The 13,683-nt window shown below is 41.5% G+C and overlaps 1 protein-coding gene across 3 annotated transcripts in view; it reads right to left on the minus strand.

The window, feature by feature from the left end:
* Positions 1-13,683, minus strand: part of znf462 (zinc finger protein 462) — a 36,031-nt gene that overhangs the window by 13,125 nt on the left and 9,223 nt on the right. For all 3 annotated transcript variants that reach the window (XM_033989182.2, XM_033989183.2, XM_055231873.1), the window contains exons 2-3: positions 5,633-5,880; positions 79-5,216 (exon numbers count right to left, since the gene is read on the minus strand). In XM_033989182.2, coding sequence (XP_033845073.1) covers positions 79-5,216; positions 5,633-5,840 — 5,346 coding nt within the window. In that variant the 5' untranslated portion in view covers positions 5,841-5,880. The remainder of the gene's footprint in view (positions 1-78; positions 5,217-5,632; positions 5,881-13,683) is intronic.

Below are 13,683 nucleotides of genomic sequence, written 5' to 3' on the forward strand. Positions count from 1 at the left end.
CAAAACAAATAGAGTCTTAACCAAAACATTACAGCGTACAATACATGGCAGTACTAATAATAATGAATCTGCACTCACTTTCTCATCCTTAACGTCTGGGTTTGGTGTTGTCTTCACTCTGTTCACAAGCTGCCTCCTCCTCTCTTGTCTCATGGCTCTCTTTTGAAAATCATCATTGTGACTTACTAAATGTTTTGCAAGAGTTTCCAGACTCAAAAAACTCAGCTCACAGTGAGAACACTTGTACACCTCGTCTTCCTCCCCGGGACCAGGCGTCACTCCAAAGTCTCTCTTCAAGTCGTTCCCATGGTGATCATTGTAGTGCATAGAGAGCATCTCACCACAGCTAAACGATAACCGGAAGCATTTGGAGCACTTGAAGGGCAGCGTCTCGTCGTCATCGTCCGCTTTGTCATCAAGAGGCATTTCTGTGTCGTGTTTTTGTTCCTCTTGCAGTTCGCTGTTCTCATTTTGCTCAGTATCTTTGGCATAAATGATAGTAAAGTAGCGTCCGAGCTTGCTAGTTTGTTGTTTTTTGGGGAAGACACCAGGGTGGCGTTTGATGTAGTGTGAAACGATGCTCTTTCTGCTAAAGGCCTGGAAAGCACAAAGGGAGCATTTGCGTTGCTCTACAGCCAAGCGTATTTCTTCAGTCATTTCTGTGTTGTCGCCTTCTGAGGGTGAAGGTGCTATAACTTTACTGGGTTTTTCAGTCATGGTCTTTGAAGCAGCTAAACAGTGAGTGTAGTAAGCATCAATGTCATGACGTTTCTGGTAGTGTGCTGCCAGGCCTTTGCGTATTGGGTTAGTGTATGAGCACAGAGCGCATTTGAACACATTGTTTTTCCCCTCCGGCTGGGCTCTGACATTGTTGTGTTTGATACGGTAGTGCCTAGCGATGCCTTTCCGGGTAGAGCAAAAGTATTTGCAGAGTTGACACTTAAATACAGCATGTTTCTCTGTTTTGTTTACCGGGGGTCGAGAAACACCAAAGCCTACTTCACCTGCTTCCTGAACTAGAGAAGCAGCAGCTGAATTAGTGGCACTACACTCAGCGACTAGTTCAGCATCTTTGCTTGAGAAAGCTGTTAATGAGGGAGAGAAGATGTCAGTAACAGACTGGTTATGGCATTTCTCATAGTGAATTTTAAGTTTTTCTAGAGTTCCATGTGTGTAAGAACACATCTTGCACCTGTAAGCCCCAAAGCCTTGTCTTTGAGTTTTACACTTATCGTCCCCTTCCATTAAATCTGTAATTTGTTCAATATCATCAGCAAAGTCCTCTGCAGTGACTTTAACCAGTGGGTGTCTTTTTTGATAGTGGGTGAGCACACCGTGGATACGAGAGTTTACATATGGACAGTGCCTGCATTTATACACAGAACTAGGGTTAATATCAGCTTCTTGTGCAAAATCTGCAGCTTTCACTTTCATGCCAGGGTGTTTCTTCCCATAGTGAGTGAGGAGGCCATGGAGACTGTTGTACTCAGACAGACAGACAGTGCACTGGTATGAGTTGGTGGAGATGGAAAGGCGTGGGTGTGCTGGATGTGGGTTACTTTCTCGAGGAGGTGTGGCGATCACCAGAGGACAGTCATCCTCAATAGGCTGACAGTCGAAAGAGGGCTCATCTCTGGGGAGAGACAGGTGAGCTTTCTCCACTGATTCTGTTCCTTGGATTATATCCAACAGCACAGACTGGTCTCCCTTGATAACCCACGGATGGATGGCCTGATAGTGACTGGTGATGTCCCATATAGTGCAAGCCTCAAATGCACAGTCTCTACATTTATAATGTTTTGTTTCCACGTTGCCTCCTGTTTGAGTCTCTGGCCCAGCCCACAGTTTGCTGGCCATATACGCATAATCAACATTATGCTCGGGATGGCGTTTTTGGTAGTGGACCAGCAGCCCTTGAGGTTCCGCGTGCGAGTAGATGCACCACTCGCAGTGGTAACCCGCCTCCAAGATGCCGTCTTGGTAGGCCCAGTGTAAAATAGTCATAGCTGTGGCTTTCACAGTGGGATGTTCCTTCTTCAAATGCTTCTTGAGAGCATAAACATAAGGTGACGTATAGAGGCAGTGTCTACACTTTAGGGAGCGCAGAGGCATGCCGGTGTCAGGGTCAGGCGGGGCTGGAGTGACCACAGAGGACACACTGCTGGACTGGACCATCTGAGCACGCTCACGCTGACTCCGGACCACTGCAGTGTGGCGACGCACAAGGTCTGCACTAGCCTTGGTCTCCTTGTGTTTTTTCTGGTAGTGAATGAGCACTCCTTTCACAGAGCGGTTACCATAATCACAATGCTGACAAAAGAACAGCTCATCTTTATCACCGCTTCCTGCATTAGGGTTTGACTCGTCCTGTCGGCTATTTTGAATTTGCTTTAAGAACTGTTTAGGAGCTGCAATTTGTAATTCGTCCATTAACTTCATCAGACCCTGAGTTGGGGGGCCATTTTTAATGTATTTAGCTGTCACTTTAACCTCTGGGTGTCTCTTTTGATAATGGACTAAAACCCCCACTACAGACCTATTGCTATAGACACAATGTTTACAGTAGAACATGTCTTCATCAGAACCATACGAAGCGATCGCACTCACAGATGGTTTTGAAGGTGAAGCTACACTTGCATTCAAGGAGTTGACAGTGGGATGAGACTGATCTACTGAAATGACTTTCATATTCTTTTGGATACGGAAATAAGATGCTTTTTGTTCTGGATGCTTCTTTTGGTAATGAACCAAAACAGAATGCATGTTGGGGCTGGCAAAAGAACATATGTCGCAGTCATATACAACAACACTACCATTACCAACTTCTGTAATGGCCTCTATTTCAGTGCAGGTGTCTGGAGATTTGGAGCCACTTTTGGCCAGTGGACTTGAGCTAGACCTCACACTCGAGGTGGCTGAATTCAAACTCTTGGGCCCAGAGTTTAATATCTCCCTAAGGGTTTGTGATTCACCTGGTTTGTGAGGTTGCTCCACATAATAGCTGGAAAAAATCATAGCATTATTGATCTTGACAGTTGGGTGCATTCTTTGGTAATGGGGCATGAGACTGCGGACATTTGGGCTTGTGTAAGAACAGAAGCGACACATGTATACTAGATTGGGTTGGTTAAAGTTGAGGACATTACTGGCTTCAGGGTGGTGATCCATATAATGTTGGTGCAAATCATTATAATTTGTATACTCAATATAACATTCTAAACAACGGAAAACTGCACTTTGATCCTCTGGATCTAGAATATACTTAAAGCTAAACTTAATGTAAGGGTGCATTCTCTGGTAGTGGGTGCTGACACTACGTGCAGATTTATTGTGGTAGTCACAGTGTTTACAGTAGAAACGTGCATTTCCAGACTCATCTGTAAAGTCACTGTTGTCTTGAATAGTGTCACCAGCATTTACAGAAGTGTTTTCACTATCATCAGACAGTGTCAGTGAGATAGGAATGCTCCGGTGCTTGGATTTAGGGTTGCTCTTCCTCTTTCCCAGCCGTCCGCTCTCATGAGCGAGTACTGAATCCTGTTCTTGCAGCTGTGCATTATAGGCAAAAACAGCATTTTGACCATCGTGATTCCTTCCCTCTATATCAATGTTACTGTGATTTCCCCCCATGTCTTCATCATCCAAGTCATCCAGATTTATGACTAAGTCTTGCTGGCTTTGGCTTATCTTACTCTGAAGGTTGCTGGCAATTTCATCAATTCTAGTTCTTTTCTTAACAGAGGACAAATCCAAAGGCAAGTCGTTAATGGACTTTCTGGCTCTTTTCCCTGTTACCAAGGGCTTTTTAGTTGCAAGTCCTAAAATTGAGGTCTGAGCCTTTTGTAGCAACATTGGGGAAGTGTTTGAATCTTCAGGCTGGTCACTGAGCTGACCATCGAAGACAGAAGGATCTAAATCATCACAGAATGAATGCTTATGCTGCTGGTGAACCCTGAGGCCCTTCAGAGTTGTAGTTGAGAAGCTGCACAATGTGCAGCGATACGGGTTCTGCTGGTTGTTGGGCGTGCTGGTTAACTGTTTGCCATTTACTTTCATACTTAAATTATTTCCATTCACTGGCTCTGTGGGACTGTCGTTTGCATGTTCTGGACTTTCTCCAGTTAAATCTAAAGTCTCGCACTGTGAAGACATGTGTGTCTGTTTGTGGGTGCCCAACTTTAATGGACTAGTAGAAATAAAAGGACATTCGTCACATTTGTACACTGTTGCTTTACCTGACAGGTGAATATTTTCAATATGACGTGATATGCTCCTCCGGTGCATGGTGAGGAAAGAGCAAAATGGACACTGAAACCTGTTCATGTACTTTCTGAATGGTACTCCTTTAGTCTCCATTAGTTTACTGTCCTCCGCAGATAGCAACAGCTTCATGTCTGCAGACAGTGTTCCTGTATAACTCGGGTCATCTGTGTCACCCAGCTCCTCATCATCATCTTCATCATCCTCTAAGCTGCTACAAGACTCTTCCTCATTGTCCATTTCAGACAGGTTTTTGGACATGTCTGCTGATGTGAAATTCTTTGACACAATTGAAGAACCAGTGCTATTTGGTGTGGCAGCACTGATTTGAGCATATTGAAGGGAGGAAATCTCTGCAACAGGCTTCTCCAGATTTTTTTCTGATGTTTGTCCAAGACTCTCCTCCGGGGAACTCATGTTTGGGCTATTGCCAGAGGAGGGGACGTGTTGCCTTGGTGAGACATCTCTCTCTTCATCCTCCAGATCTGCGACCATCTTGACCTTGTCACTGTGTTCCTTCGCCACATGATTAGTCCAGCTGTCTTTCTGATCAGTCTGAAAAGTGCACCATTCACATGCAAACATGCTTTTTGCAGATAGATTAGACTCCTCACTGGGTTCAACATGTTCTGAAGAGTTGGCTTCTTTGTTGTGATACATCATTTGGTGTTTTAGCAGCCTTGCTTTGCGTGGAGTCTTATATGAGCAATACTGGCAAGAATACACTTTTGAATGGTCGTTGTGCATTAGCTTGCTGCTGGGTTGGTTTGATGCCTCAGATGATACACTGGAGTCATCAGAATCGTCCTCTATCACATTGTGCACTTTTTTGGTGTGATTTTTCAGGAAGGACTTGGACCGGAAATAACGGACACAGAACTTGCACTGGAAAAATGGCAGCAGGGATTCAGCGGTCTGCTTTGGTGGTACGTGGTTGGAAACATCTGCGGTCGGGCCTAAAACAAGACAAAAATTCACATCAGTTTGATATAAAACTGCATCTGTTGCACAGGACACATCACAATAACAAAAACATTACAACAATATAACAACTTAAAACTACTACTATACTACAATAAACAGAACTTAATAGACTATTTAATTTAAATTGTTAGATAATAAATGCACATAGAAAGATTATTTTGTTTACATCTTTTTTTTTACAGTACTATGTATATGATTACTCTGATCTATAAAAAGTAGGTTAATCTAATCTAGTTGTTAATCTAACTGTTAAATTGGCTCGTACGAGGGTAATACAAAATGAAAGCAGATTTTATGTAGATTCATTACATAGCCACTGAACTCATGTTTCATTTATTTTGCATGCATGTAAAGCAGGATAAAGCATTTAATAGTGTATTTGACATACTGGGTCCAGATTTAGGAGGGGCATAATCTGTGTCCTCCTTATCCTCATGTTCCTCTTCCTCCTCTTCCTCCTCCTCCTCCTTCACAGAGTCCGACTCGTCAGCATCAGCCGGCTGCAGAAAAGCTGTGTGCACTTCCTGAATGTGGGATTTGAGCTCGTCATATGACTCGGCACGGAAGTCACAGCTATCACACTGCAGTACCTCCATCTTTAGGAGGGGGGCGCACTCCCTGGAAAATCAGGGAAACCTGTAAATAGAAGAGAAGCAAAGGTTAAGGATGAAGAACAAAACTGTGGGTAGGAAGCAAAAGTCACACACTTTTTCATGCATAGTTTGATTCATATTCAAGATGACATTGCATAATTTCAACTGACACTTTGAAATATGGGGGAAAATTCCAGATCTCAAGAACTGATACTTCAGGAGTTTAAGTATCTGTCTTTGTAATGAAATCATTGTCTTACAGGTTTATGGTAATCTAAAGTGATTAACATTAATGACACCTCCAGCTGTGAACACGGGATAATCAAATGCAGAATGGATGACAAATCTTGTCAACAGAAACAGAAAGACAATGAAATGAATAAAGTAATATGTATGTGCAGTTTCTTTTGTCCTTCAGATTAAAATGTCAATAATATCTACACTGTTTTACAGTATTCATGATGATTCATAATGATGCTCCTAATAATGGACATGGACATAGTGGACATGCTCCTGAATGACATATTAGATGTAGTTCAGAATGCTAAGAAGATCTAATTTTAGTGCTGCATCATTTGAACAACAATAAAGGGACTGAGGGGGGATTACAGAGAGATTTGTCCCATTTTTATTACCTTGGGATACGCAACAGCTGGAGAGCAGCCCCAAAGCACAGTATTTACAGCAGCACTATTCTTCTGTCAGATTGTATCAGATGTTCTGAGATTGAGTGAACCAGTGCAGAGATGAATTCTCTGAATTATTCCAGACTTTGATAGAGCTGAAGAGTTATAAAGATCTGGTCAACAGTTTTGGATTATCCACGAGGACAATCAGTATTCAAGCACGATGTAATAAAGCTAGTGGTGAAGTAGACTGTCCAACACTGAGTAATATATATTTACAATGGATACACAGGTACATAGTTAAGTATAGTGAGCCAACATGAGCTAGTAGTGAGCTAATGTAGGCTTCATAAATGGGCCCCAAATGGGTTTGTCCATGAGTTCCACGTAGGTCCTATATGGGGTGGCTCACATGGGGCCCACATGGGATGTAAGTGGAGCTTATGTGGGCCCAAGCTGGGGAACCCAGGTATAACCCATCCTCCACCCCACTTTACACAGTACTACAGTGGGCAGTGTGGGCCCCATAAGGGTTTTTATTTTAGCTCTATATGAGCTTTTTGAGCCATATGGGCGCAAATTGGCCAAAATACACATTAAATAATATTAAATAATAAATAGCAAGCACTAACCCATTCACCATCATTCACAGCAAAATTACAAGACAAAAATATCCAACTATCCTGTTTCCATGAGTTTTTAAAAACCCACCCTGCAATTTGGACCTCTAAATGTTTTGAAATGCATGTGATTATTTATTTTAACAATTCATATTTCAGTGAGGTGGACTTCCTATAAGGGCCCTAACTGTGTTTCATCCTCCATCACATTGTGCACAGGATTCAGCGGGGCCCTTCACGGGTTTGTCCACATGGGGCCCACATAGACTCTGACGTTACGCAGCATACAGGCCCCACTTTATCTCAAATGTGAACACCTGTGGATTATTAGACTGTTTGATTATTAGAGCGCAATCAGTATGTTTGTAGTTAAAATAAATAGAAAAAAACAAAATAAATATGAAATATATTTTTATTCTGCACTCTTCTGCTTTAATGTTAATTTTATGATGATTATTTGTGATTATCATGTTTTGATTTGTGTGATTTTAATGTTTTTCATATTCTGTAAAGCACTTTGAATTACTTTGTGTACGAATTGTACTATACAAATAAACTTGCCTTGCCTAAATATATAATAAATATTTCCACAGCCCATGCTCATGTGAAGCCCACACTGCCCAGACATGACCCATATTTAGATCTGGTTAGATCACATGTATATACAGGCACATAAAACAGAGGTTTGTGAGCAAAGTCTATTGGACCAACACTGACATAACCACCCTCTATCCTTGTGCCCTTGAGCACAGCAGTGGCTGCAAAACTCACTCGAAACATCTCCATAGACATGCGCCATCTGCAGGACTAATCATAGCATTGCATAATAGTCAGATACACAACAGAGTGAGCCTTATCCCGCTGCTCTGCACTTAGATGAGTCACTGCACTGATTTCAAAGCACATGCTATGTATGTGTACATTTTAATAAAAGAAAAATAGAAGAAAGCAATTCAAAGCTTCAACTGTAAGAACATAGTCTAAAAGAACATTTAAACAGGATCGTAATGGACTGGGGAGAAGCTGACACTTAAAAGTCCAGGAAAATTCCAGAGATAGCAAATCTTAAAAGGAACAGCATGTTAAATTTAGATTTTAAATTTCTGTATCTGTGTCCCCAGAGACAAGGTGGACATGTTCAAATATGGCTTTTACTGATAACAATTGTAATGCTGCTACACTTTTAATTACAAAAACATTGAGCACGGTGTCCCATTTAAATTATAAACTGGTGTTTTGGTTCTGAAGATGTTCATCTAATCACAAAGCAGAATGAGCCTCACATGAGTCTCTCATTTGAGCTGCCAGTTTCAATGTTGAATCTCTAATCTCTAATCTGAATCGTCTAAGCTAAACCCCAGCACCTGCAGCATTCCGCAACATGAGGCATGGCCAATGGATATACTGAGAAAAAAATGTATGTGCTCTCTATATACAGGTTACGGGGCAGAGGGAATTCATTAAATGTGTTGGTTCTATCTGGATACCCACACTGATGTTCCCGTTATTCTCACAGCTGTCTGGCTGGCCACAGTGGAAGCTTTCACCGTGTCCCTGAGCAACCATGCCTACATTGTGTTGAGGGTTAAGTTACAGCTTCACCATGGGGCCCCACCCTGCCCTGTTGGCAGTCCACCGCTACTTGGAACAAAGTTTCTCCATACTACCACTTTGCTAGAGAAAGGTTTATGCTTTTTATTTGTAGTATTTTTGAACAGAGAGGAAAGGCATGCAGCAAAGCCTTCTCAACAACAATCTGTTCTGAGACGTTCCTTTTGCCTTTCAGACCAGAAGTTAATAGGTGAGATTGTGTGTGTGCTCATGGAGTCAGCTGGGGCTTGGACAGGCTGTGACTGAGCTCAGATCCTCCTCTGAGCCCACATTCAAGGGCAGCCATTTTAAGAGCTGCCTGTCTCTATATACTTAGGTGTTCAGCCAGCACACAACATGGAGCCGCAGATCTGATCCTCTTCCTCAAAGGCAAGCAGCGCGTCACTGGAGAACTGCAGACAGAAATCTATCTGCCAGACGCACAGTGCCCAAGCAAAAACAGCAGACCAGAGCAAAAACATCTCCCATTTGTGCCAGAATACTTTCACCTCAGTCTTTCATTTCTCTTCAAGCACATCTCTAATACATAAATGTGAGCTCAGAGATTGAATCCCTGCTCTATGCTCTATGCACAGACAGCTCAGAGCAGGCGGCATGCACCAATGCTCTGTGAAGGAGAAGGTTAAAGCAAATAGGTTCCTACAGACGCTGCCAGCTACGTTCCACAAGGGGGTCTAAAAATGTGAAGCATGTCTGAACTTCTTTATCTGAGCGCAGTGCAGCCCCGAGAAGACGCTGAGGGGGAGGGAGGGGGCAGGCACCGCGGCACCACCTGGAAGACCTTCAGTGGGGAGCAGCACAGGACAAAGCCAGCAGACAGGGCTCCCCAGATTCCAAAGTCTACTGACAGTTGTTAATCACCAACCGGTCTCTCGGCATTGGTGAGCCCTGCCAGCGGTCACACCCTCTACTCAAACTCCCTGACAGCAGCTGCTCGGCCTGAATGAGGGCCTCTGAATAAGCCAACATTAAGCTGATTAGAAGCACAGAGGTTTTGTCTTTAACTGCTGGTCACTGCTCCTGTCTGACGCTGTCTGCCAGAATATGTAATAATATAAGACCTTTATACAGGCCAGAGTCACATAAGGCTCAATGTTAGTCTCATCATTTTGTTGAAGGAATCATTTTCTTCAGATACAAACATTGATATGAGCTGTAAGAGAAAGCCAAGGTACGACTTTGTCATACATTTTGATTAGTCTACTGCTGCGGACACTGATTGGCTGTTGTAAATTTGATGTGACCACTCTCACTCATGATAAAGAGAACATCTGAAGTGTTAATGTGCGTTAAACGTGGCTCAGTACTGCAGTATAGTGTGGTTTAAGTGTGATGACTTTAAACAAGTACACATGGTGTAAGCACTTTGATGATTACATCACTAATGTGATGCGGACACAATGGAGTCTTAGCCAACGATCACAGGAGCACACTGTATGCAGACACTACTCACTGATGGGTCACATATTTGCATGAGAGCCCATAGCAAACGTGACAGCTCACCAACACCAAACTATCTTGATTATTTCCAGTACTTTTATGCCCAGACATAAATGTTATAAATATAAAACTTAGAAGGATGCAACTGTTTATGTAGTAACACATTGTCACTATGTGATGCTTATTAAAAGAGCAGTCAGTTGTAAATAACAAGCATAAAGGACACATTTACAGAATATGAATATTTACAGAATAAATGCTCCACTAAACCATTGCTCCCACACCATCAGAGCAGTAGACCTCATGAGGTGTGCTGTGGCATCTGGCACCAAGATGTCAGCAGCAGAAGATATTTTGAGCCCAGGAGGTTGTGAGCTGTCCTTTTACTTTAGACTTGTTTATCCAGAAATGATATGTATATTTTCTGTCATTTAACCTGAAGTGGGGAGACTTTCACTATCAACTTGTCCAATAATGAAACTTTCACCAGTATTTAGACCCAGGCTGCAGCAGACTCTCCCTCTCTGTGCCGCTGTGTCACTGCCAGTGCAGCCGATGTGTAATTAAGGAAGAAGGTGAAAGAAAGAGATGAGATTTTATATGTAATCCATTATATACAGATGCATTTGTAAACTTTTTAAACAAAAGTCAATTTTGTGAGAACAACTTTACTTTGTGGGCAGTGCTATAGATTTTAAAAAGAAATGCAACCAACAACACTTAACGTTTTCAAGATGAGATTTAAGCTTAGAACATTTCCCAGCAAATGAAACATGAACATGTCCAACATCTGCAGGTTGTAGGCAGGATACAGAGGATGGTCATTTAGACAAACAAGTGCACCAGACCATTAACAGCAGCTGAGTCCATTATCTTTTTACACTGCTACAGAAACCATAGTTATAAAACATGATTTGAGTTAAACTGCTAAAGAGACTGTTGTGAATGTCACTCTTCCTTCCGTTTCCAAAAACATAAAGGACCAGATCTCAGAACAACTGAGTCATTCCTTCCCATGTGTCTATGCCTTACTACAGTATTCAGTATGAACTATTAGAACAACTCAAAATTTAACTAGTACAATTTTCTATTACAATAAGTCGTATGTCCTTTACCCATGAGCTACACATGGCCACACGAGGAAGTAAAGGATGTGAAACTTAACATTAACTTTGGATATGTTAGTTGTGGGTTAGATTTATTCACTTAAAGATGCACTATGTGACTTTTCTGGTGAGGTCTGCTACCGTCCTTTTCTTCATAGAGATGTTATTAGTTTGCCTTTTAATTAAACCTATCCATCTTGTCTTTATTGCTCATGAAATATTTTGCAGAATTCGCATTTTTACTATGAGTCGGGTCACCTCTTCACAGATCTGACCTGTCACTTGTCCTGATGACTACACCTTCTTGTCTAAATGGATATATTTAATGTCATACTGCGGAGCATCTCTTGGAGCAGGTGGCGGACCTTGCACCAGAAATGTTATATAGTCTCCACTGTAAAGAAATGACCACAAAAATACACTCTTTTTCCACAGTACTTAATCGTTTTCATAAAAAAACTGTAAATTGCTGTACATTACCCAAGGAAACGCCGCTAAAGTCTGGGCAGGACTCTCAAGTTTGAATTAACCGTCTAGTACAAAAATGATTCTCTTGGAGCACATGTGGCTGTGTTTTCGTCTCATGTTTGAGTTCAGTCGTCCAGTTTGGCCTAGTCTGATTTTACTGCACCTTTCCTGGATTATTGTTGATAGTTTTGGAGAAAAAAGAGGAACGAGGAACGAGGAAAGGTAAGTACAGTATGATCTTTAACATAACCAACTTTTGCCAACAATATATATTTGTCAGAAACATGTCTTCTCATAGTAAAAACCTGCATCATATTTATTTAAAAGGGGATAATTATTGATTGTGTGGTTGATTTCCAGATACAACTGAAACCCGAAGTTTAAATACACTACATAAAAGACACATATGCTTTTTTTCTCACTGTCTGACATTAAATCAGACTAAACTAAACTGTTTTAGGTCAATTAGGATGACCGACATTATTTCTATTTGCTAAATGTCACAATAATTTTTAGACAATTTTTCATGACGTTCTTCAAAGTCACAAGTTCACATACAGTAAAATTACTATGGATTTAAACAATGTGGGAAAACACAGATGATGATGTCAAGTCTTTGGAAGCTTCTGATTGGTTTTTAACAACATTTTAATTAGAGACACACCTGTGGATGTGTTGGAAGCACACCTGAAATCAGCCAAGATATGAGGAAGAGAACTGTGGACTGTGTGTCTGGTTCATCCTCGGGGACAATTTCCAGATGCCAGAAGTTGCCACGTTCATCTGTTCAAACAATTATACTATAAACTATAAACATCATGGGAATGTCCAGCATCACACCGCTCAGGAAAGAGACGGGATGAATGTGATTTGGTCTAAAATGTGCAGATCAACCCAAGAACAAAAGCAAAAGACTTTGTGAAGATGCTGAAGCTGGTGAGAGTGTGACATTATCCACAGTGAAACGAGGACACAGACTGAAAGGACACTCTGCAGGAGGAAGACATTACTCCAAAAGAAACTTTAAAAAGACAGATTACAGTTTGCAAATGCACACACAGGGACAAAGACTTCAATTTTAGTTTCCTCAGACATGTCTCCAAACATTTAACTGTCTGGCCATAATGAGCATTGTTACATTTGGAGGAAAAAGGGAGAAGCTTGAGACCTGAGAAGACCATCACCATCCTGACCATCCCAACTGTGAAATACGGGGGTGGCAGCATCATGTCGTGGGGTTGTTTTGCTGCAGGAGCGACTGGTGCACTTCACAAAATAGATGCATGATGAGGAAAGAACATTATGTGGAAATACTGAAGCAACAGCTCAAGACATCAGCCTGGACGTTAAAGCTTGAGCACAAATGGGTCTTCAAATGGACAATGACCCAAAGCACACTGCCAAACTGGTTATAAAGAGGCTTAAGGATAACAAAGTCAATGTTTTGCAGTGACCATCACAAAGCCCTGATCTCAATCCTACTGAAAATGTATGGGCAGATCTGAAAAGGTGCGAGCAACAGGGCCACAAACTTGTCTCAGTTACACCAGTTCTGTCTGGAGCAATGAGACAAAATTCCTGCCAACTATTGTGAAAAGTTTGTGGAAGGAAAAGTAAAATGTTTGACCCAAGTCATATAATTTAAAGGCAATGGGACCAAATACTAATGAAATGTATATAAATATTTGACTTTGGGGGAAAGTAATGAAAAATTGTCTAAAAAAATAAATAAAAAAGTCTTATTATTCTGGCATTTTGCAAATAGAAATAATTTTGATAATCCTATTTGACCTAAAACAGGAAAAGTTTAGTCTGATTTAATGTCAGACAGTGAGAAAAAAAAAGTGTATGTGTGTTTTTATATATGTAAACTTCTGGCTTGTATCTGCTGCTGGGCTTATGTTGAGCTGATTCTACTTCCTCAACTACACACTGAGATTTACTAGTGAGTAACACATTTCAAGACTAAACTACA

Source organism: Periophthalmus magnuspinnatus, chromosome 23 (genome assembly GCF_009829125.3).
Source record: "Periophthalmus magnuspinnatus isolate fPerMag1 chromosome 23, fPerMag1.2.pri, whole genome shotgun sequence".
NCBI classification, from domain to species: domain Eukaryota; kingdom Metazoa; phylum Chordata; class Actinopteri; order Gobiiformes; family Gobiidae; genus Periophthalmus; species Periophthalmus magnuspinnatus.